Consider the following 20,616-nt stretch of genomic DNA (forward strand, 5'->3'; position numbering starts at 1 on the left):
CATATGGTTTCACTTATTTGTGGAACATAAGGAATAGCATGGAGGACATTAGGAGAAGGAAGGGGAAAATGAAGGGGGGGAAATCGGAGGGAGAGACGAACCATGAGAGACTATGGACTCTGAGAAACAAACTGAGGGTTCTAGAGGGGAGGGGGGTGGGGGGATGGGTTAGCCTGGTGATGGGTATTAAGGAGGGCACGTTCTGCATGGAGCACTGGGTGTTATATGCAAACAATCGTGGATCACTACATCAAAAAACTAATGATGTATTATATGGTGACTAACATAACATAATAAAATAAAATTAAATTTAAAAAGTAAATAAATAAATAAAAGAATTACAGCTGTGAGTCAGATATTGGGGGTGGAATAGGAAAGAAGGTTTTTCTGCCTTTACTTTTGAATTGGTTTAATTCTACCAGAAGATGGCATTCTCTCCTTTTCTGAAAAGCATTTTTCTATTGATTTGAAATAACCTTGCATTTTAGATTACAAATAAAATGAGATTCATCTTAACACATATTTGAATGTTTTTCAGTCTCTTTTCTTGATTTTAGAAAAAAATTATTACAGTCTGGTCTGTGCTAACGTGGGAAATTGCAAATCCTCATTCTTTACTCTTCTTTTTTTAGGGCTATTCCTTTGTTGCTCCTTCTATTCTGTTCAAACGTAATGCAGCTGTAATAGATCCTTTTCAATTTCACATGGGAGTTGAACGTCCTGGAGTGACAAATGTTGCCAGGAGCGCAATGATGAAGGTATAGACGTGGTTAATTAAATGACACAGTTATCATTTAAATACCAACACTAATTAACATTGTCAAGGCTGGTGAACATAAGAGACTTGCCGTTTGACTAAGATGCAGTTTTAGGAAATGAATAAGTGGAAATAGCAATATTTGCCCTAGAGAATTAGTCACATCAATTTCAATGAACTCCTTTTTACAACGATAGCCAATTATATGTCTTAAAAAGTTATATAGATGCAAGTAGAAATGAGCTAAAAGTAAGATGAATCTTAGAAGATTCTAAATGTATCCCATGCATATTTATTAACATAAATAATGTTCTTTTACTCTACAATGTTATTTATCCCTCTGCATTCCTAGTATTTTCTTAAGTTAAATGACGTTGGTTTCTTATCAGGACTCCCCATTCTATCAGCACTATGACCTGGATCTGAAGGACAAGCCACTGGGAGAGGGAAGTTTTTCAATTTGTCGAAAGTGCATACACAAAAAAAGTAACCAAGCCTTTGCAGTCAAAATAATCAGCAAAAGGTAGGACTGTGTCTGGCATTCTTCTGTGTGGATTCATCCCGGTCAATGAATTCTGTAAATTAGGATTTTTATTTTAAAATCAATGGTTTCTTGTAAGGCTTTTCACCCATGGGTTTAGCCATTCAGCTCATTAGCTGATCCATTATCCTTCTGACTCTACTGGATGTTTGCTGTTAAAGTAATCCATCTGAGACATAAGTCATAGGGTGACAGGCTTTCGAGGTTCCTGCGAGAACATTTTCTGTTGCAGCGGCAATCAGATGTGCTCAGCAGCTGTTGCTGTTCCTAATAGTTATAGATTTGAAATACTTTTTTTTTTTTTTTTTTTCTGAAATGACTTAGCAATTTGCTGGGAGCTTTGCGAGCCAGCTCGTCGTTTCGGTAACTCATTATTACCTCCATGATTATGTATTCCTATTACCAAAATGTCAGGCAAGTCAGGCATCCATTTCTTCATAGGATTGGCTCTCTTCTGACTCAGAAATAATCATTGTCTCGGGAATAACGCATTACTTGTTCTGGTGGGTAGGATGACTCACTACTGTCATAGAGACCTCATTTTGATACTTTGACAGTTACATTCTGAATGCACTGTCAATAAACACAAAATTCGGGTTGGGACAATCGGGACATAAAAACTTGGTGAAGAGGGGTATGTATGTGGGGGCTAACCGCTCTCATCTTGCAGGATGGAAGCCAATACTCAGAAAGAAATCACAGCTCTGAAGCTCTGTGAAGGACACCCCAATATCGTGAAGCTGCATGAAATTTTTCACGATCAGGTATTTGACACAATTTTTCTGTGCATTCTGATTCACATAGAGGGTTCTACTTTTTACCAGTCTTGTTGGTGCTGCGGGATCAGAGTCAGGGATGTGGGAGAATACCCAGCCCCTAGAGAAGGCAGAGAAACTTCTTACCCCTCCCCCAAACCGATGCATCCTTTCACGTCTGCTCTTCTCCCTCAACAGTGGGCACATAGGACGTGGACGGAGGAGAGAGGGGCAGGGGCTGGTGGCGCTGTCACAAGCTGCACTCTGCTTGTCACCCGTTCAGCTGCTGCCCACCATAGCTTAATCACCGGATAGTTCTCAGTAGTCCGTTACTTATCAGCCTTCAACCTTCTTTTCACTTCCGGAATAGAACTTAGACAGTCGTAAGCCTAATTAGTGCAAGCTGAAGAAGAGAGGCGACGCAGAAGGGCAAAGCTGCTCCTCTCATCTTACTCCAGGGGACCAGGTCACGCTGCCCCCTCCTCTCCTGGTCCTGCTTTCCAACAGGAACCGAGTGCAGAAGCGTGTAACTCTGCACGTGGCAGGATTGCCACTGTGTCAGGTCCATGCCTCTTCCCCTCCCCTCCGCTGCCACCTTCCATTACAGTTACCTTTCCCCCTGGGACTGGGTGAGATGACACGCTCCTATTAAGACAACATGCTAAGCACAAGAGCCAAACCCAGTCCTGGATGCGGCTTACCCTAAGTTTAACAAAGAAGAAACAGACTCAGAAGGGTCATGAGACTTAGGTCTGTGGTCACACCGCAAGGCCGTGAGCGTCTCGTCGGGAAAACCTGGGCTCCCGTCCTGGGCTGTCTCCATGTGCTGCCGTAACACCACGTCCTGGGTAGGCCATGGCCCAGTGCTCTACCATACGGGAAGTTCCCAGGGTACCACGGCAGTGATGTCTTAACCACAATAACCTTGCCCTTTTTATTGCATACCTCACCGGGCCAGGTACCGTCCCAGATTCCACATGTGTTATTCAGTCCTTATAGTAACACCATGGGGTGAGAAAATGGAAACTCACAGAAGTTAAATAACAGGGTCTCACAGTTCGTAAGTGGTAATGCTGGGCTCTAGACCCAAGCAGTCCAACTTCAGAACTCCGCTGCCTTAGGGGAGGCAGAAACATGGAGAGAGCACCCAAAAATGACATTGTCATCTACTTGCTCTGTGGTTCTCATAGTCAGAAAAGGAGTATCTTTGAAGTGAGGGCTTCGGGGAGCTACTCTCCATGCTCCTCCAATTGCCACCATGTCATCAGGCTACCCAACTCCAGTAGAAGTAATGAGTCCCCCATCCACTGGAGGTGTTTAAAAAGAGCCTGGACATTCTCCTGTTGAAGATGATTCACATGATCATCAAGGGATTGGAGGATGACATTTGACACTGCCCTCTGGTTTGGGGCTTGTGCCCAGCTACGTCCCCGCAGAGACATTCAGTCTCTTATGTTCAGGCGATACCAGATCTCAGGAACTGCATCCCTAATTTTGTACTTACGCCACAGGATCAATTTATTATTTGTTATTTTTATATTAAAGAGTTACTGAAGGGCGCCTGAACGGCTCAGTCAGTTAAGCGTCCGACTCTTGGTTTCGGCTCAGGTCATCATCTCAGGGTTGTGAGATCGAGCCCCGAATCAGGCTCCACACTGGGCATGGAGCGTGCTTAAGATACTCTCTCTTCTCCCTCTGCCCCTCTCCCCGAGCTGTCTCAAAAAAAAAAAAAAAAAAAAAGTACTGACTATAAGTTGTGTCATGATATAATCCTATATATACTAGTACAAATATATGAAGATATATTATCATTCTGCTATTGCTATCTTGGGTGATTTTCTCCGTATAGATGACATAGTTGCCCTGATCACCCCCAGGTGCACATAATCTTCTCTTCAACTAATGGGTGAAATCGATGAGGGTGGGTCTTCAGCCTCCGACTCAGTGTACCGGGAGCTGTATTCGTTTCCTCTTGCTGCTGTAACAAATTACCACAAACCTAAGCAGTACCAATTTATAATCGTACGGTCTGGAGATGAGAAGTTCAAAATCAGTCTCCCTGGTGTAAAGTCCGGGTGTCAGCAGGGCTGGATCCTTCTGGAGACTCTAAGGGACAGTCCATTTGCTTGCCTTTTTTTTAGCTTCTGGAGACTGCTCATGTTCCTTGGCTCGTGAACCTTCTTTATATCGCTCCAGTCTCTTGTTTCCATAGTCCCATCCCATACTGTTGGCTCTGGTGGATAATTTAGACACTCTTCCCATCTCAAGATCCTTAATTACATCTGCAAAGTCCCTTTACCATATCAGGTAACGTCCACACGTTCTGGGGATTTGGATACGGACATCTTCGGAGGACCATTATCCAACTGTCTCATATACATTTTCTCACTGTTACCTGTTTTATCAGTAAGGGTCCTAAAGCTCATAGATGTTAAGTAGCATCCCCAGGGTCATAAGTAAGTAGCAGAAGTGCCATTCTGATCCAGGTTTGACTCTAAAACCTATCTTTTAAACCACTTACAGGTATTGCCCTCCCATTTTTTTAAAAAGCTCATTGGCATATGCTTGTAGCCGACCTTCAACTTTGACCGTATCTGTTGTATGTAGAAACTCAAATTAGCTTGATCTCTGGTAGCCTGGAAGCAATTCTCTTATTAAAAAGGTTCACCTTTTAAAATTTGCCCAATATGTACAAGATAATTACCTTTTTTATGAAGCTTTTTTTTTCTGGATTTTGCTAATTCAGAAGGAAGCTTATTTGTTCAATGATGTTGGTTCTGTAATACATAGCACCTGAATCTCTTGATTGGGTATCTTTTTAAACTACATGTTTGTGTTCATTTGAGAGCTGATACAATTCCTTTGCTTTTTGATTGCTCCTATGTTACTTTCTTTATGGACATGTATGCAAGGCATAGTAAATAAATAATTTTTAAACTATTTAATTAAGATAATGCCATTGGTATCCAAAGCAGTTATTAAAAAAAAAAAACACAAAAAAAAAACAATAAAACACCACGTTGAGCTATGGGTATTTGCCGTGGATATTAATAAGAAACCCTGAAACTAATCCGTTGAGCTCTCACAGGAGGTTCAGAGTGCCTTCATGAAACAGCACCTTTTTTAAAAGATGTATTTGCCATTCCGTGGGTGGGTCAGGTCTCCTGTGGGCAGTTGCCCATATACTCTGTCATTAATCTTCTCTATTATTTAAAGCAGACGATTTCACATTATTATCAGCACTAGGTCACACTTTAAAAAAGAAAGATCTGTAAACTTGACAAGAGAGGGTTGGAATGGAATTCAAATGAAAGAATTAGTCAAGGAAGGGATATATAAAGATTTCACTGCAGCACTTGAAATTTTCCATGACCAAAATAGAATTCTAAAAAAGCCACATTATCCTTCAATTCTTTCCTCTCCACCATTAAGACTTGCTGTTGATTATTTTAACAAGGGATTATCTAAATTTATTGGCAATAGTTAATAGTCCAGGAATGTTTCATCTGTAAATACACTTCTCTTCATGAAAGCCCTCGGCGTTCTTCTTTTTTCCTTTCTAGCTTCACACGTTTCTGGTGATGGAACTTCTGAACGGGGGAGAGCTGTTTGAACGCATTAAGAAAAAGAAACACTTCAGTGAGACTGAAGCCAGCTGCATCATGCGGAAGCTCGTTTCGGCCGTGAGCCACATGCATGATGTGGGCGTGGTGCACAGGGACCTGAAGCCCGAGGTATCACGTGACGTGCTCCCTCCCGTCACTCAGTCTAACCTTCTTAGTATCAAACACCCCCCACGGCCGGGTGGGCTCTTCTTGTTTCGTTGTTTAGGGCTTTCCGCTAAATAGATACTTGCAGAGATCCCGTTTCTTGGATTCTCTTTCTCTTCTATTTTAGTCTAAAATAAATTTGTCTTTTTTTCTTCTTCTTTTTTTTTTTTGCCAACAGATCATCTTGAGGTTATATTTGTAAGTGTGAGAGCCTTTTATGGAAGAAATACTTTATGCAACAGTTGTGGGCTAAAAATAGCAATGGAAATTTTTGTAGCAGAAAATAATATCCTTTCTATATGTGTATCATTTTAGAGGTTTTTTTTTTAAATAATGTATTGTGAAAGCTTATTTTCCATTTTTGTCATCAAATTGATTAGCTCATGAATAGGAATGTATATAATTCTGTTCTAAATATTTAAACATGAAGAATTGTCTTGATTTAATTAGTTGTACCATCCCTGTATGTGCTTCTCTTTGCTCATGTATTATATTTATAGAATTGTGTAGCAATGCAGAAGCAGCCCCTTTTTATATATTTCTTCTTTCAAAAGGTTTATAGAAAAGATTCTAGCTCTAGAATATCCCTTTTTAGTATCAAAAATGTGAAAATTCCCCCTTTAGGAAATCATCAAAATAATAATGAAAATTAAAAAACAAGACCCAATAATTTATAAAAGCATAACAATGACTCATCCTTTACCATATGCAAAATTACACATATTTCCTCTTTAAAATAGAACTTCATTTTTAATTACCATGTGATTATAATGCATTGTCAAAATTTTTTAAAATAATAATTTACTTGGAGTTTATTTTTTGTGTTAAACCACAAAAGAATATGTCTCTAAAAGCACCATTTTTTGCCTGTTTAAGTATCTTGGATCATTGGTAGGAAGAGGATGTTTTAAAAATGGAATTCTTTATTTTTTTAAGATTTTATTTATTTATGAGAGAGAGAGAGCACAAGAAGGCGGAGGGGCAGAGAGAAAGGGAGAAGCAGACTCCCCGCTGAGCAGGGAGCCCGATGCGGGGCTCGATCCCAGGACCCTAAGATCATGACCTGAGCCAAAGGCAGATGCTTAACTGACTGAGCCACCCAGGCGCTCCTAAAAATGGAATTTTGTGCATCCAAATATAATTGATTCTAAAGCATGTAAACTTCTGTCTGTGGACTTCCTGTTACTGTTATTCATATTACTAGTAATTAGTCAAAAGTGAGTTGTGTTTTATGAACTTGCCACTATGGTCGCTCCCCCTCTTCTTCCTTCATCTGCGTTCTCACTCTCCTACAGAACACCCACTGAAAATATGGTGCTCTGTACATCAGAGATTAGTGATCTATTTTTAAATGTGAAAGCACACCACTTAAATGTTTTCTTGATAGACAAGGAACAAGCATGTAATTTTTTTAATTGAAAAGATCTGTTCCATGACTGTATAGAATTCATTTTCACATGTTTTATTCTTTGGTAACTGGCCATCTGTCATCCCATGAGTCTCAAATGAGGCAACTGTCCTCTCCAACAGAATTTAAATTTGCCTTCCTATTTTACTGATAAAAAAGATACTTATGTTGCTTAATTCTTCTTATTTGTTACAAACCTTTTCTTTCAAATAATCATTTGAAATGAAGAATTGTCAGATTATTTAGGACATTCTACTATAGTTATAGCCCTAAATCAAAGTAAACTTTGGAGAGATGAAAATGTGCCTTTGTACTAACATCTTCATAATAAAATAACTTTCACTTGGACTTTTAAATGGCAGAGTATATTATTTCCAGACTAAAAGTTTAATTCCTTTCCCATTGATGTCATATTTTAAGATCTGATTATATATCTTTTGGTTTATATTTACATGGCCCTGGCTTTCTGCTTAGGCAAAATCCTAAATTCTAGGTCAGCAGCAGACAAATTTAGAAGCTGGCTGACATTCCTGGTGGGCTGCTTTGTACTTTTCAAACTGGACCCCATACTCTTGAAAGATTAAGAAAAACTACATCAAATCAGTTTCAGGTGGGACTTGAGATGAAGCTGAAAGGCCCTTGCTTCCTGCCACTCCTCCCCATGCACACCCAACTCCACTCGGAGAGTGGAGTCTCCTTCATTTCAAGAACAGTGGCTAAGGGAGTCCTCTGCCAGCCTTAATATAGAATAAACTGAAGTCATTTCCAAAGGCTCAGCAGGCTCCGTGAAGCCGGGGGCCAGGGGTGCTTTCACGCCTCTGCACATAGCCCAGTGCTTGGCCACAGAGGGGCTCGGCAGTCGTTTGCTGAGAGACTTCTCCCGAGTGCAAGCACGTGAACCCCAGCTCTGACTTAGTGGTGGTGAACCCTACATTCAGTCACATCCACATTTAATTCCATCACAAATTCAGGATCAAGCATTGTATAATAGAACATTTAAGAAAACTTTTTAATATTTTTGCTTTTCTTTCCTCCCACTGTATTCATTTTTAACTTTTGAATGGAAGGTATAGAAGATTTTTCTTCTTGGTATGAATGAAGCCTTCTGTGATGTCTTTTATTTTAGCTGGAATAATAGTAACAAAGCAAATGAGGTTGCAGATCTGAGGAATAATTTAATAAACATAAAGACACATAACAGGTTTTGTCAGGATGTCTGAAGACAATATAATTGGAGTCACTTACTGTGGGTACTAGCTTGATAGACTAATAAAAGTGATGACTGTGCATCAGACAGCATTTATTAAATGTGTGATAAACACAAAAACAATACAGTAAAGCCTTAGTGACCGAGAAGGCTTGGCAGACGAGGGATTCAAGAGAACAGTGTTTTCTGAATAACTGAGGGATATTATCCATTAAGCATCAAAAAATGTTTAAGTATTAATTGTTTTAGAGAAAATATTTCTGAAATGTAATGTATGTCTTTACCATGTCTTCTTTCTTTCTTTCTTTCTTTTTTGAAGTTTTTTTTATTTATTCAAGTAATCTCTACACCCAACGTGGGGCTTAAACTCACAATCCCAAGATTAAGAGTCACATGCTCTTCCAACCGAGCCAACCAGGAGCCCCTACCGTGTCTTTTTAATAGGATATACTAGAGACAGCTATTTTATTTATGACTATTCAATGGACAGATGTTTACCAAAGCACCTACTATATGAGTGCACCAGGTTTTAGGAATAGAGTCATAAATAAAGGGGACACATAGTCCCTGCCATTAGGGAATTATGGCCTAATGGGGGAAGAAGACTTTGAATTTCTAATACCAAGATGCTAAGTACCAGAAAGAAAAAATATGCTAGCAGAAAATAGAAAAAGTCCTAAATTCAGTTTGGTGGCACATGAGGGTGGTATCTCCAAACGAGGAGTAGGTGCACATGAGCCACATCAGAAAGGAGGTTGATGGAGGAGGTAGAGGGCAAATACCATGAGAGAGAAAAATGTAGACAAAGACTCTGACGTGGGAAGAGGCGTGGTACAGTCGAAAAGTGTTTCACAGGACATCATTATAATTGAAATAATATAAAAAAGCATAAGGCAGAGAACAACAGTACGCTGACATCCAGCTCCCAGACCCTCCCCATCAGATCTCTCTCTGCATTTGAATCCAGTATCATCGTATAGCTACATAAATGGCATCCCCAAGTCCCAGGACATTATCACGAGAGACTAACTGAAGTGTTTGTATCTTGCAGAATTTATTGTTCACTGATGAAAATGACAATTTGGAAATTAAAGTAATCGATTTTGGGTTTGCACGCTTAAAGCCACCTGATAACCAGCCTCTCAAGACGCCCTGCTTCACCCTGCACTATGCGGCCCCCGAGCTCTTGAATCATAATGGCTACGATGAGTCCTGTGACCTCTGGAGCCTGGGTGTCATTTTGGTGAGTTCATTTCCCTAGGGCCATTAAACCTAGTCGGTTTCTGGATGGCCTCTTACCTGTCTCTCTCTCTCTCTGCTGTTTTTCTTCAAGTTGTGGGGAAAATTGGCAGATTGGTGTACAACCAATGAAAGGTCTGACCCAAGACTATTTCCCTTTTTTTTTTTTTTGACATCCAAATGGCCAGCAGACACATGAAAAAGTGCTCAACATTGCTCGGCATCAGGGAAATCCAAATCAAAACCTCAGTGAGATACCACCTCACACGAGTCAGAATGATTATTTCCCTTTTTCAAAATTTACGTTGGAGACAACATAGGAGCTTTTATTTTGGTTTATTTTGAAATATTGAAGGCACTATGTTTTATGTGCATAAGAGTTTATATAGTTGTTTTTTTTTTTAAGAAGCAATAGTATATTTTCAAAAGATACGTTTTTATTTCGGTTTATTTTGAAATATTGAAGGCACTGCGTTTTATGTGCATAGGAGTTCATATAGTTTTTTTTTTTAAAGAAGCAATTTTCAAAAGATAGGCATATTGGATATAATGTGAAAAAGCAAACTGACTTATTAATAGGAAAACATTAAAAAATACATTCTGGGGCACCTGGGTGGCTCAGATGGTTAAGCGTCTGCCTTCGGCTCAGGTCATGATCCCAGGGTCCTGGGATCGAGTCCCACATCGGGCTCCCTGCTCCTTGGGAGCCTGCTTCTCCCTCTGCCTCTCTCTCTCTGTCTCTCATGAATAAATAAATAAAATCTTAAAAAAAAAAAAAAACATTCTGTGAGATTTTCAGATGAAAAATGTAATTAAAGAAGATAATTTAGGATAAATTAACAAATTAATAGATAAAGAGAGAAATATTTATAGTAACTTATAGTAATCATGGTAAGCATGCTTTTCACAAAATGTCCTTGGCTGTGGTGATCAGAAACAGAACATTAAGCTAGAAAAATCTTGGCATGTTTCTTCTCAAAATAGCTTGACTTTTTCTGCATGTAATTTGTAATGCATAATCTTTGAGAGAAAATTTCAGACAAATACAGAAAGATTTAAGGAACAAGTGAAATCACTCATAATCTCATTGTGTGGAGATGATGTGCTCAAGATCCCCCGCTCCTAACCGCACCCCCCGCCGCCTTCCGCCACCATGTTATGTGTGTTTTCTGTCAGCTATGTGGGATTTTTAACAAATGAGATTATATTACACATGTGGTTTGGGCCTCCAGAGTACATTTAACCATTTCTTTACTAATGAGCAGTTAGTGTTTTCCAGTGTTTCACTAATTACAAACTACGCAAATGAATTTTTTTTTTTTACATATGTGGCTGAATTTGTCTCATTATTTCCTTGGAGTAGACTCCTACGAGAAGGGCATGCACATCTTTATTTTGACATATATGCCTGGATTTCCTTCTAGAAGGTTTAACAGATCATGTTCTCATCAACTGTATGCGAATACATCAGATACTATCGATTTCAATCTTAAATTATTTCCTACTGTTGTTGTAATTTGCATACATTTCTTTGATGAATATTCAGTTTTGAGCATCTTTTCATGTATTTGGACATTCATATTTTCTTTTTTATGAATTGCTGTTTATGAGCTTTGCCCATTTTCCTGTGGGGAAATTTTTCTTATTTTAAAGCTCTGTGAAGAATTTTAATCCTTTGTCTGCCAATGACAAAAAATCGATATTTTTTTCTGATTTGGTTATTTGAAAACTTTGTTTATAGTAATATGGGACTTTCTTTTGGGTTTTAGGGCGGTTTAATGGAGAATTTTTTTATTTCTATGTAGTAAGATGTCAGTCTTTCCCTTATGATATGTGGCTTTGATGTCAGATTATCCCTCCACCCCTACCCCAACCCAAGATGATAAAAACATTCTCCTAAATTTTCCTCTAGAATTATATTTTATTTTTATACTTAAATCTGTACTCCATCTGGGATTTATTTTGGTGTCAGCTTGTTTTCCCCCAGTGGCTAGCCAGTTGTCTCTACAGGATGGTTCTTCTTTTATTTTTAAGTTTTATATGGTTTTCATTTCAGCAATTTTAAGTCATCATTTATAATTTTCAAACTAAAATTAAATATTAATGAATAAGATCTTTTAAATAAAAATAAACAACTAACTTCTATAGATTTGAGAGTTTCGTGTTAAGGACTTAAACCTATTACATATTCATTAGCATTCTCCTAAAAAATTAGTCTAAGTCAAAAGGAGCTTTCCAACTTTAGTAGTAATATAAAATTACCCCTTGTAAAAGAGCCTTACTTTAAATATAGGTCAGTTATAATCATCACCCTCTTTAAGGTTTTAAAAGGCAGTCTTAGACACGCGGACAGGTATTTTCAAGCTTCTGCATGCCGTATCTGTGGAAATAACTTTGTGTAATGGCATGGATATGGAAGCCATGCTTCTCTCTCGAGCTACTTGTCAAGTTGTTAAGACAAGCGGGGGACAAAGAACCGCTTAAGTGATAGCACAGAAGTACAACCACAATATCCAGACTGTGGGAAGTTCTACAGGAGAAATAACCCAGTTTTTCCTGTGACAAAAAAGATAGCCCGAGAACCTATAAACTAAAAGACGCTTCTGAAGCAATATTTACACTTACTTGAATTCTGATTCAAGCAAATTCTAATTTCAATCCTATTTATTAAATTCAAACTCTAAGTCATACACATGTAATTGTAATAGATATATACAATGTATGTGACACAGTTGCAAAAATCTGAATATTGATTGGATACTGAATGATATAAAGGAATTACTGCTGATTTCTTTTAGGTGTCATCATGGTGTTGTGGTTGTGGTTTTTAAAAAATCTTTGCCTTTTAGAGATACACAATGAAATACAGACGAAGAACAAAGTTAGCACGTGCATTAAACGGTGCTAAAACAGAGTGCTTTGCAAACTTTCCCGCATGAATGAATGCATACCTCCAGAAGATCTAGATACAAAGCCTCAGTTATTCCATAGCAAGCACAAAGTTTATTTGGAGTCTCTGATTTGCCTTAGAAATCTATGGCCTTTTGCGGCCCCTGGCTGGCTCAGTTGGTGGAGCGTGCAACTCTTGATCTCAGGGTTGTGAGTTCGAGCCCCACATTGGGTGTAGAGATTACTTAAAAATAAAATCTTAAAAAAAAAAAAAAAAAGAAATGGAAATCAATGGGCTTTTTGTGTGTTGTATCTAATAAACATGACTGTGGCTATTATAATATGAAAATAATTTACATTACCCCCGTTGAGTAAAACAAATACTCCAGGAAGCTGCATCATGTAGTCTCATATGGCTTGACTACAACCCAATCTGCCTCGTGGATATGCAGTCCCTGTCAGAAACATACAGGACTTTAATTAAAATAGAGCTTACCCAGTGTCTTAGCTTGGTCCTGCCATAACAAAATGCCGCCAATTAGGTGGCTTGAACAACAGAAATTTATTTTCTCACAGGCTGGAGAGGCTGGAAAGTCCAATACCAAGATGCCAACAGTGTTAAGGTCTGGTGAGGATTTTCCCTTTGGGTTGTAAACAGCCACCTGCTGTCTGTATCCTCACATGGCCTTTCCTCAGTGAGTGTGCCTGGAGAGAGAGCATGAGTGAGCAAGCTCTCTGCTGTTTCTTTTTATAAGGACACTAATCCCATTGGGTCAGGACCCCGCCCTTATGACTGCGCGTAACTTTAATTAACCTCCATAAAGGCCCCTGTCTCTAAATATAGTCACATTGGGAGTTGGGTCTTCAACATACGAATTTTTTTTAAGATTTACTTATTTATTAGAGAGAGAGAGAGACTGTGCATGTGCACTTGTGAGCAGGCAGAGGAAGAAAGAGAGAGAATCTCAAGCAGACTCCCCACTGAGGGAACCTGAAGCAGGGCTTGATCTCATGACCCTGAGATCATGACCTGAGCCGAAATCAAGAGTCAGACGCTTAACCAACTAAGCCACCCAAGTGCCCCAACATATGAATTTTGGAGGCAAGCAAGCATTCAGTCCCTAAAACAAAGTATTTATGTAGGATAGGATTATGTGCCACCCAATGGGTATATATAATTCCACTTAAAATATAATTCCTCTAAGTGTTTTATTTAGGAGACTTTATTCTTTTACTTTTTTCTCAAAATTTCATTTTGGAAATTTCAGACCTAGAAAAAATTTGAGAGAATAATACTGTAGAACATCTAACATTTTGCCACATTTCCTTTTTCTTTCTCTCGAATTCTGTCTTGTGTGCACACTCTCCGTGTGTGTGTGTGTAGGTACATATATATATGTGGTCACGCACATATATAGATATATCTTTATGTATGTAAATACTTGTTTGCCACACCATTTGCAAACAATTTGCCTGCACAAAATATTTTTAACACAAGTTGATTGCTGGATAATCAACTAAAATTGTAAGATCCTGGAGTTAAGAGGAGCCTAAAGTTTATTTCTACCTCTTCTAGAGCAGGGATCTTTTCTACAAGGTCCCTGATCACCGGTCTCCTTTAAATACTTCTAAAGATGGAGAATTAGTTTTTCTGCCCAATAGCCTGTTGCATTATTACACATCAGAAAGCAAGAAAACTGTATTTATAAAGGTTACATTTTTATATTTAGCTACATTCATATCCTTTAGGAATTAGGGTAGGATTAAGAAATGGAATGTATTTTGGAAAACTGTTTGGCAGTATCTACTGAACATACACAGACCAAATGACCCAGCAGTTCATCCTCAGGAATAAACCCAAGAGAAATTGTATTTTTATGTTCCAAAAGATGTGTATAAGAAAAAAAAAAAAAAATATATATATATATATATATACATATATATATCATGTTTCAAAAATATCCCAAACTGGAAACAAATCAAATGTTCATCAACAATAGAAAGGTATTCTAATCTGGGCTACGTAGAAAGCAGAACCTGAAGCTAAAGTATGTTTCATCATGTTCCTAAGGAGCATAATCCCAGGAGAAAGAAGAAAGCGGAGGAAGAGCAATTGCAGAGCATGCACACGTGGCTTGCTACCTGTTGTATAGTGCAGCTGATCACTTGAGTTCATGAACCAAGACCTCTAAAGAAGCAAACTCCAAGTTTGCAGGGTCCGAAACATGAATTTTTTAAGTGGGCCATGTACCCATAAAATCTAGATATGGGGGCGGTGCCTGGGTGGCTCAGTCAGTTAAGCGTCCGACTCTTGATTTTGGCTCTGGTCATGATCTCAGGGTCGTGAGATCGAGCCCTGCATGGGGCTCCACGCTGGGCATGGAGCCTGCTTACGATTCTCTCCCTCCCCCCCTGCTCCCCCAGTTGCGGTTTCTCTCCCCCCCCCACTCTCTTTCTCTTTCTCTAAAAAAAGAATCTAGGTATGGGGGACCCAGCACCAGCTGATGGTTCAATACAGTGCTCAAGGACAGAGCTCCAACCCCACAGGGTATTGTCCTGAGCAGGTGCCTTCACTGAGTTTTTCGTGTTCTAATAGACCATCTATCAAGCCAACCCAATTTCCTTTCTTGCTCCATCAGTTGGTCATCGGGAACCCCTCCTCAGTGAGGCCATTGGCTTGAGTTAAGAAGTGTTGATGCAGCAGAGATAGGTAACGTACACCCGTGGATGTAACTTACTCCTGCCTTCTGGACCTCCTGGGCTGGTTCTAAGTGTGCCATGTCCGTAGTACATGGGGTTGCTGCTGCGACTTCATGAGTCAGCACAACTGCTCATCCTAGCACACGATGCACTGCTCTTGGTATCCCTTCTGTGGGCACGCAAGGTCTACTAGGAACCAGGAGCATCCAGGAGCTATTTTTCAGAGTAGTTCTCTGCCACAGAAGGCAAGAACCCCACCCCAGAATCCTTCACGTCTGCTCTGCGACTCTCCTCGTGCACTTGCCAGAGACTCTGCACAGCATTCTTACCTTTCACAGATACCTCTACCACAGTCAAGTCAGCCAGATCCTAGGGCCTCGGTAGCAGGGTGGTTGTGTTACAGCTGGGACTTGCTGCGGAATCCTCTTTACTCCGGGCCCCACTTAAAATTGGTAGCCTCCGCAGTCACTTGATAAACGGATTGGAGCAGTATTCTCGAGAAGAGCGATATATGCCGTCACCAAAATCCCAAGAAGCCCACTAAGTCCTGTGCCTCTTTCTCAGTGGTACAAGGTACAGCAATTTGTCTTTCAGGGGCAAGTCTCTATGCCCCTAACCATGGGAGCTCTAAAACGTTCTTACCAGTGTGACAGTTCCCTGAATGTTTGTCCAGTCTGTCTCCCATCCTCTGGCGTTCATGTGCTTAGAAGGCATTTAGGATACGCTAGTTCCTGCTCACCAGGTCTCCCTTCGTGAAGACATCACTACAGAGGGCCAGCATGGGGTTCTTGAGAATGTCGAGATGATGGAGGGCCTAATAGACTGTATTATAACAGAGTGGGAGAGTTCGGACAGCTCTCAGACAAGACAGTGAAGGCTGTCCTTGCCACATAAGAACTTACTGCTTTGATCTTTCCTATTGATAGAAGTCAAGAAGAATCTAATGACCAGATCAGTAGGTGCTTATCAATGCCAGCACCATATTGACTTGTACCACATTCAGCGTGGCAGCTGATCCCGGCTGGTCTATTTTAGCCAGGACCCTCAGTTCCTTTGGTGTGGACACTGTTCCCTGTTCTCCTAAATTCTTCCTCCGCAGGGACCGCACTCCTTGATGTGGTTGTGTATTAGCTTTTGCTTTAGACTCTGCTCTGTGGGGAACCCGGGCTAAGATAGTTGGTGCCAGCAGTGATCTAGAAAGTGGACCTTTAGGAAGGGACTTTAAAGATGCATGGCTCGCTGTTCTGATTCCCCCACTTTGCATCAGGAATGCGGTCCCTGCTGCCTCCCAACCAGAGAAAGAGGAGGCAGGGAAAACAGAGTGAGGTTGGGTGTCCCACTGAGCTGGCTAATGCTCTTACCAAATGCAGTGGGTTGCTCAGTCCTGTTACATTTATTATAAAGCTGAAGAAATAGTCTAAGAGAGCTTAACAAATTTGCCCAACTAGTAACTAAACAGCTAGAAAACAGAAGCTGGTAAATAAAAAAGCAGGAAGCCAGGTCTGTCTGACTCAAAAGCTCATGTTCCCCTCCCGCCATGTGTCTTGTCTCTGGAGTAACATGGCAGATGGCGGAGGCCCTGGTCTCACACCTCGCGGAAGGTTACACCGTGCGGCGGCGGGAGGGGGGGGGGGGATGGTTGCCAGCTCGAAAGAAAAATGGCCTTCTAAGGAGACTGAGCAGCTGGAGCGCCGTCAGGGGGGCCGAGGAGCTGTGGGTGCGGAACGCGGGGCGGGAACCCCGGGGACCTCAGAGGCTGAGCCGGGAGGGCGGAGCCTGCAAGGTGCCGGGGCCGCGTTGGGTCGTCTGCGCAGGGAGACGCTGGGGAAAAGCTGTAGGCTGCTGAGCGTCACTGTGCGGGGAGGATAAAGGAGACGAGATTGAGGGAGGTTCTTGGTTTTCTCAAATAGTTGTTATTGGTCTTCGGGCGTCTTCGCAGTTCCCTCCTTAGAACAAATATCTTCGCGTCAGCTTGCTCCGAGTCAGTGCCCGGGGTCTCCTCTTCTCCTCTTCTCCTTGGCGCCTTCGATTTTCACACCCTCCATCCTGGCGAGCAGAGCTCTGTTCTCTCAGGCACAGTGTTCCCATACAGAAAGTCCGAGTCCGCCCGGAGCCTCCTGGTCTCTGCTCTCCTCAGAGGAGCCAGGTTTCTTCTCTCTTTCTGGCGCCTCATTCCTTCGTGTTCAGTCCTCCCCGCCCAGGGTTTGTGGGCTGCCCACCTAATTGTATCTCCTGCTTTCTCCTCTTAATGTCCTTTTTATTGCCCGGTCTGGGAGCGTCCATCTTTTCTGGGGGCCGGTGCGTCATGAGGGTGAGACTGCTTGTCACACACGTGGCCGCAAAAGAGAAATGGCGGCGTCCTTCCAGGTCACTGGGACTTCTCCCTGGGTGCCCACCTCCTCCTGAGGGCTGGGCTTGAAACGGAGACCCTCCTCTTTGTGTCCCTTCGTAAATAACTGCCATGGTGGGCGGGCTCCTACTGAGAGCACCAGCCTCTGCTCGCTGTGCGGTGCTTCTGGGGGCTCTGCGCTCGGACACTGTCGCTTCACCCCACCATTCATGGCCGTCTGTCACCTCCGCGGGCCTGTAAGTCTCTCAGCGAGCAGAGAGAAAACCCTCCAAGAAGTTTAAAGTCGATATTCAGTCTCTGCTGCAAAGACAAGCCTTACTTAGCTTCTCAGTTTTTCTGTTGACTTTTTAAAGGGCAAAAACCTTAAGCATAAATTTTCAAACACATGGCCACAGTGAAAACAGGTGGTTGTAGAGAATTCAGTTTAACGCCACGATGAGAAAAATAAAATTAAAGTGGTAATTACAACCAAAATAGGAAGGCCTCAATTAAAAATGTTTGAAGCCCTTAACCACAGTTAATGTCCTGAGGAAAGGATGTATGGAACTGAATAGAAAAAAAAAAAGTTATTGAAAGGTTCTGCTATCTCTCAACTTTCTGTTAATATTAGTACTATCTTTTCTGAAGTAGTTGGAGTATCCTTGTTTTGTTCTTCTTGCTCTTTAAATTTTGATCTAATAAGCTGTCTCACTTTATTTACAAGGCTTTGAAATGTGTTTGTTGCTTCGGTGATAGAAGTCTACATAATCTTTTAAACCCAATAATGCTAGTCGTAGTATTTGGTAAATTATGCTGATGAAGTTAGTAATGAAATGACTAGCATGGCTTTGACAATGACTTTGGCAGACATTCTGTTTTGTTCCTTTTTTTTGTTTTCTTGATAGTATACAATGTTGTCAGGGCAAGTTCCATTCCAATCTCATGACAAAAGTTTGACATGTACCAGTGCGGTGGAAATCATGAAGAAAATTAAAAAGGGAGATTTCTCCTTTGAAGGAGAAGCCTGGAAGAATGTATCCCAAGAAGCTAAAGATTTGATCCAAGGTAAGACTCTAATGAAACTTTATATCGTGTATGATGTGTGGTGATTGAAGTGGAATCCTACCCATTCACATATATCTGTTAATTACTCAAGAAATTCACGTGTGTTCTAGAAGGTTTCCAGGTTGCTCTACTGAGCCTTATTTTTTTCTTCACTATCCCTTAGTAATCTTATCCACATCTGCAGGGTCCACAGCATCTCAGTCTAACACCTCCAAAGTGCACTGACACTGTTTTACTATCCTTTCCCCCAAAATATGCCCCCTCCCATCCCCCTCTGGCACTGCCAGGCAGCCAGAATGGGCGTCACCATCCGCCCCCCACCTTGCTTGCCTTCCACAGCCAGCCACCCAGTCCTGCAGTTCAGCGTCCGGCCTCACCACCCCCTCGTCCCCATTCACGTGGCCGCGCTCAGTTCCCGCCGTCCTCTCTGTCCTGAGAGCCCACAGCCCCTTTCAGTTCGTCTCACTGCCTCTGCCTTTACCTGTCCGGTGTCAATCAGCAGAGTGACCTTCCTCATATCCAGATGTGATCATGCCCCTCTTCTGCTAGAAGTCCTTCAGAGAGGCCCCCGTTAGCTTCAGGTCAGACTCCCGTATGGGAGCATTTGAAATCCAGAGCCTTTCAGGACCTGGCCCTGCCTGCCCAGGCCTCCTGCTACCCTCACGCTGCCTTTGAATTCCTCAAATGTGCCAGCGCTCAGATTCCCGCATGATGCCACGCTTGCTCTTTCTAATCCTGGGGCACCCCTCTTCATCCAGCCCACTTGTCTTCATCCTCCAGGACTCATCTTCTGGAAGCCTTCCAGGGTGACTACACTGCGGTCAGAGCCGTGCCCTTGGGTCGCCGACACACTGTGTGTGGGGATGTTGCTATTGCGCTTGTCTCCTGATGCTGTCAGAGTTAGTTTTTGTCTGTGTATCTCCCCATAGCTCCTCTTTGGGTCTCCATCTCCACATCTCTAGTGCCTTACTGCACTCGCTGGCTTGTACAAGGTGTTTGTACATGAATGAAGTACATCTAGGTATTCCCTGTTCCTGGGAGCTTCCCAGTCTTTGTGTTGGGTGCCAATTTCCTCCTGATTGAGAAGCCAGTTAGCCTGCAGTAGACGTAGGCTATTGTGGGCCTTGTCATTAACATTCAGGATCTACTAGGGGATTGAAATGTATATGAAAATGTAATGACCTTGGTAGAAGGTTGACGCCTTATCGAAACCATTGTGTCATGTGAACCTAATTGAGATTTATGTTTGAAACAAATCATAAAATAAAAATGTCTTAATTATTCCCATAGGACTCCTCACAGTCGATCCAAATAAAAGGCTTAAAATGTCAGGCTTGAGATACAACGAATGGCTTCAAGATGGCAGTCAGCTGTCCTCAAATCCTCTGATGACTCCGGACATTCTAGGATCTTCGGGAGCTGCTGTGCAAACCTGTGTGAAAGCAACCTTCCACGTAAGGCCCTGCGCTCTGCACGTGGCAGGCGGGTTTGAAAAGGAATCAGATGTGTTTACTCCATAACTTCTGAGACGCACACTTAGTAGTACATTTAAAAGAATGTGTTATTTTCATTCTAGGTGTGTTTTTATAAATCTCTCCATGATATAAACACATTTATTAAAACAGAAAGTATGTGGGGGACCCGAGTCACTGCTAACCCACAAAATAGTTATTTGACATTTAGGATGAGTTTGTGAGTGAGGCAGTAGTTTGATATTTGAAGAGTTGAAATTTTCAGTAGATAATGAATACAATATGCATTATATTGGAACTTTTATCTCTCAAATAGCCTAACTCATTTTCTTTAAAAGCTGTACGTAAACATTAGGAACTAAGGCACGTGTGCCAAGTCCGTTCACTCCCTCAGCAGCCATTTATGCATTACATATCCTAGAGACTGTGAGGGATAGGGAATAAGAGTATGTGTGCATTTGTGCCAAGCAGATGCAAATGCTTG

At 41.4% G+C, this 20,616-nt stretch overlaps 1 protein-coding gene across 5 annotated transcripts in view; it reads left to right on the plus strand.

Annotated features, from left to right (window-relative positions):
* The window catches only part of RPS6KA5 (ribosomal protein S6 kinase A5), a 180,687-nt gene that overhangs the window by 159,065 nt on the left and 1,006 nt on the right, over nucleotides 1-20,616 (plus strand). For 4 of the 5 annotated variants that reach the window (XM_021679631.1, XM_021679634.1, XM_021679633.1 and 1 more), the window contains 7 exons: nucleotides 633-758; nucleotides 1,147-1,280; nucleotides 1,969-2,062; nucleotides 5,617-5,787; nucleotides 9,490-9,681; nucleotides 18,501-18,660; nucleotides 19,951-20,114. In XM_021679631.1, the coding sequence (XP_021535306.1) occupies nucleotides 633-758; nucleotides 1,147-1,280; nucleotides 1,969-2,062; nucleotides 5,617-5,787; nucleotides 9,490-9,681; nucleotides 18,501-18,660; nucleotides 19,951-20,114 (1,041 nt within the window). Of the gene's footprint in view, nucleotides 1-632; nucleotides 759-1,146; nucleotides 1,281-1,968; nucleotides 2,063-5,616; nucleotides 5,788-9,489; nucleotides 9,686-18,500; nucleotides 18,661-19,950; nucleotides 20,115-20,616 lie in introns of all 5 variants that reach the window. The other variant, XM_021679632.1, reaches the window with a different exon arrangement.

This window comes from Neomonachus schauinslandi, chromosome 9 (genome assembly GCF_002201575.2).
Source record: "Neomonachus schauinslandi chromosome 9, ASM220157v2, whole genome shotgun sequence".
Classification (NCBI taxonomy): domain Eukaryota; kingdom Metazoa; phylum Chordata; class Mammalia; order Carnivora; family Phocidae; genus Neomonachus; species Neomonachus schauinslandi.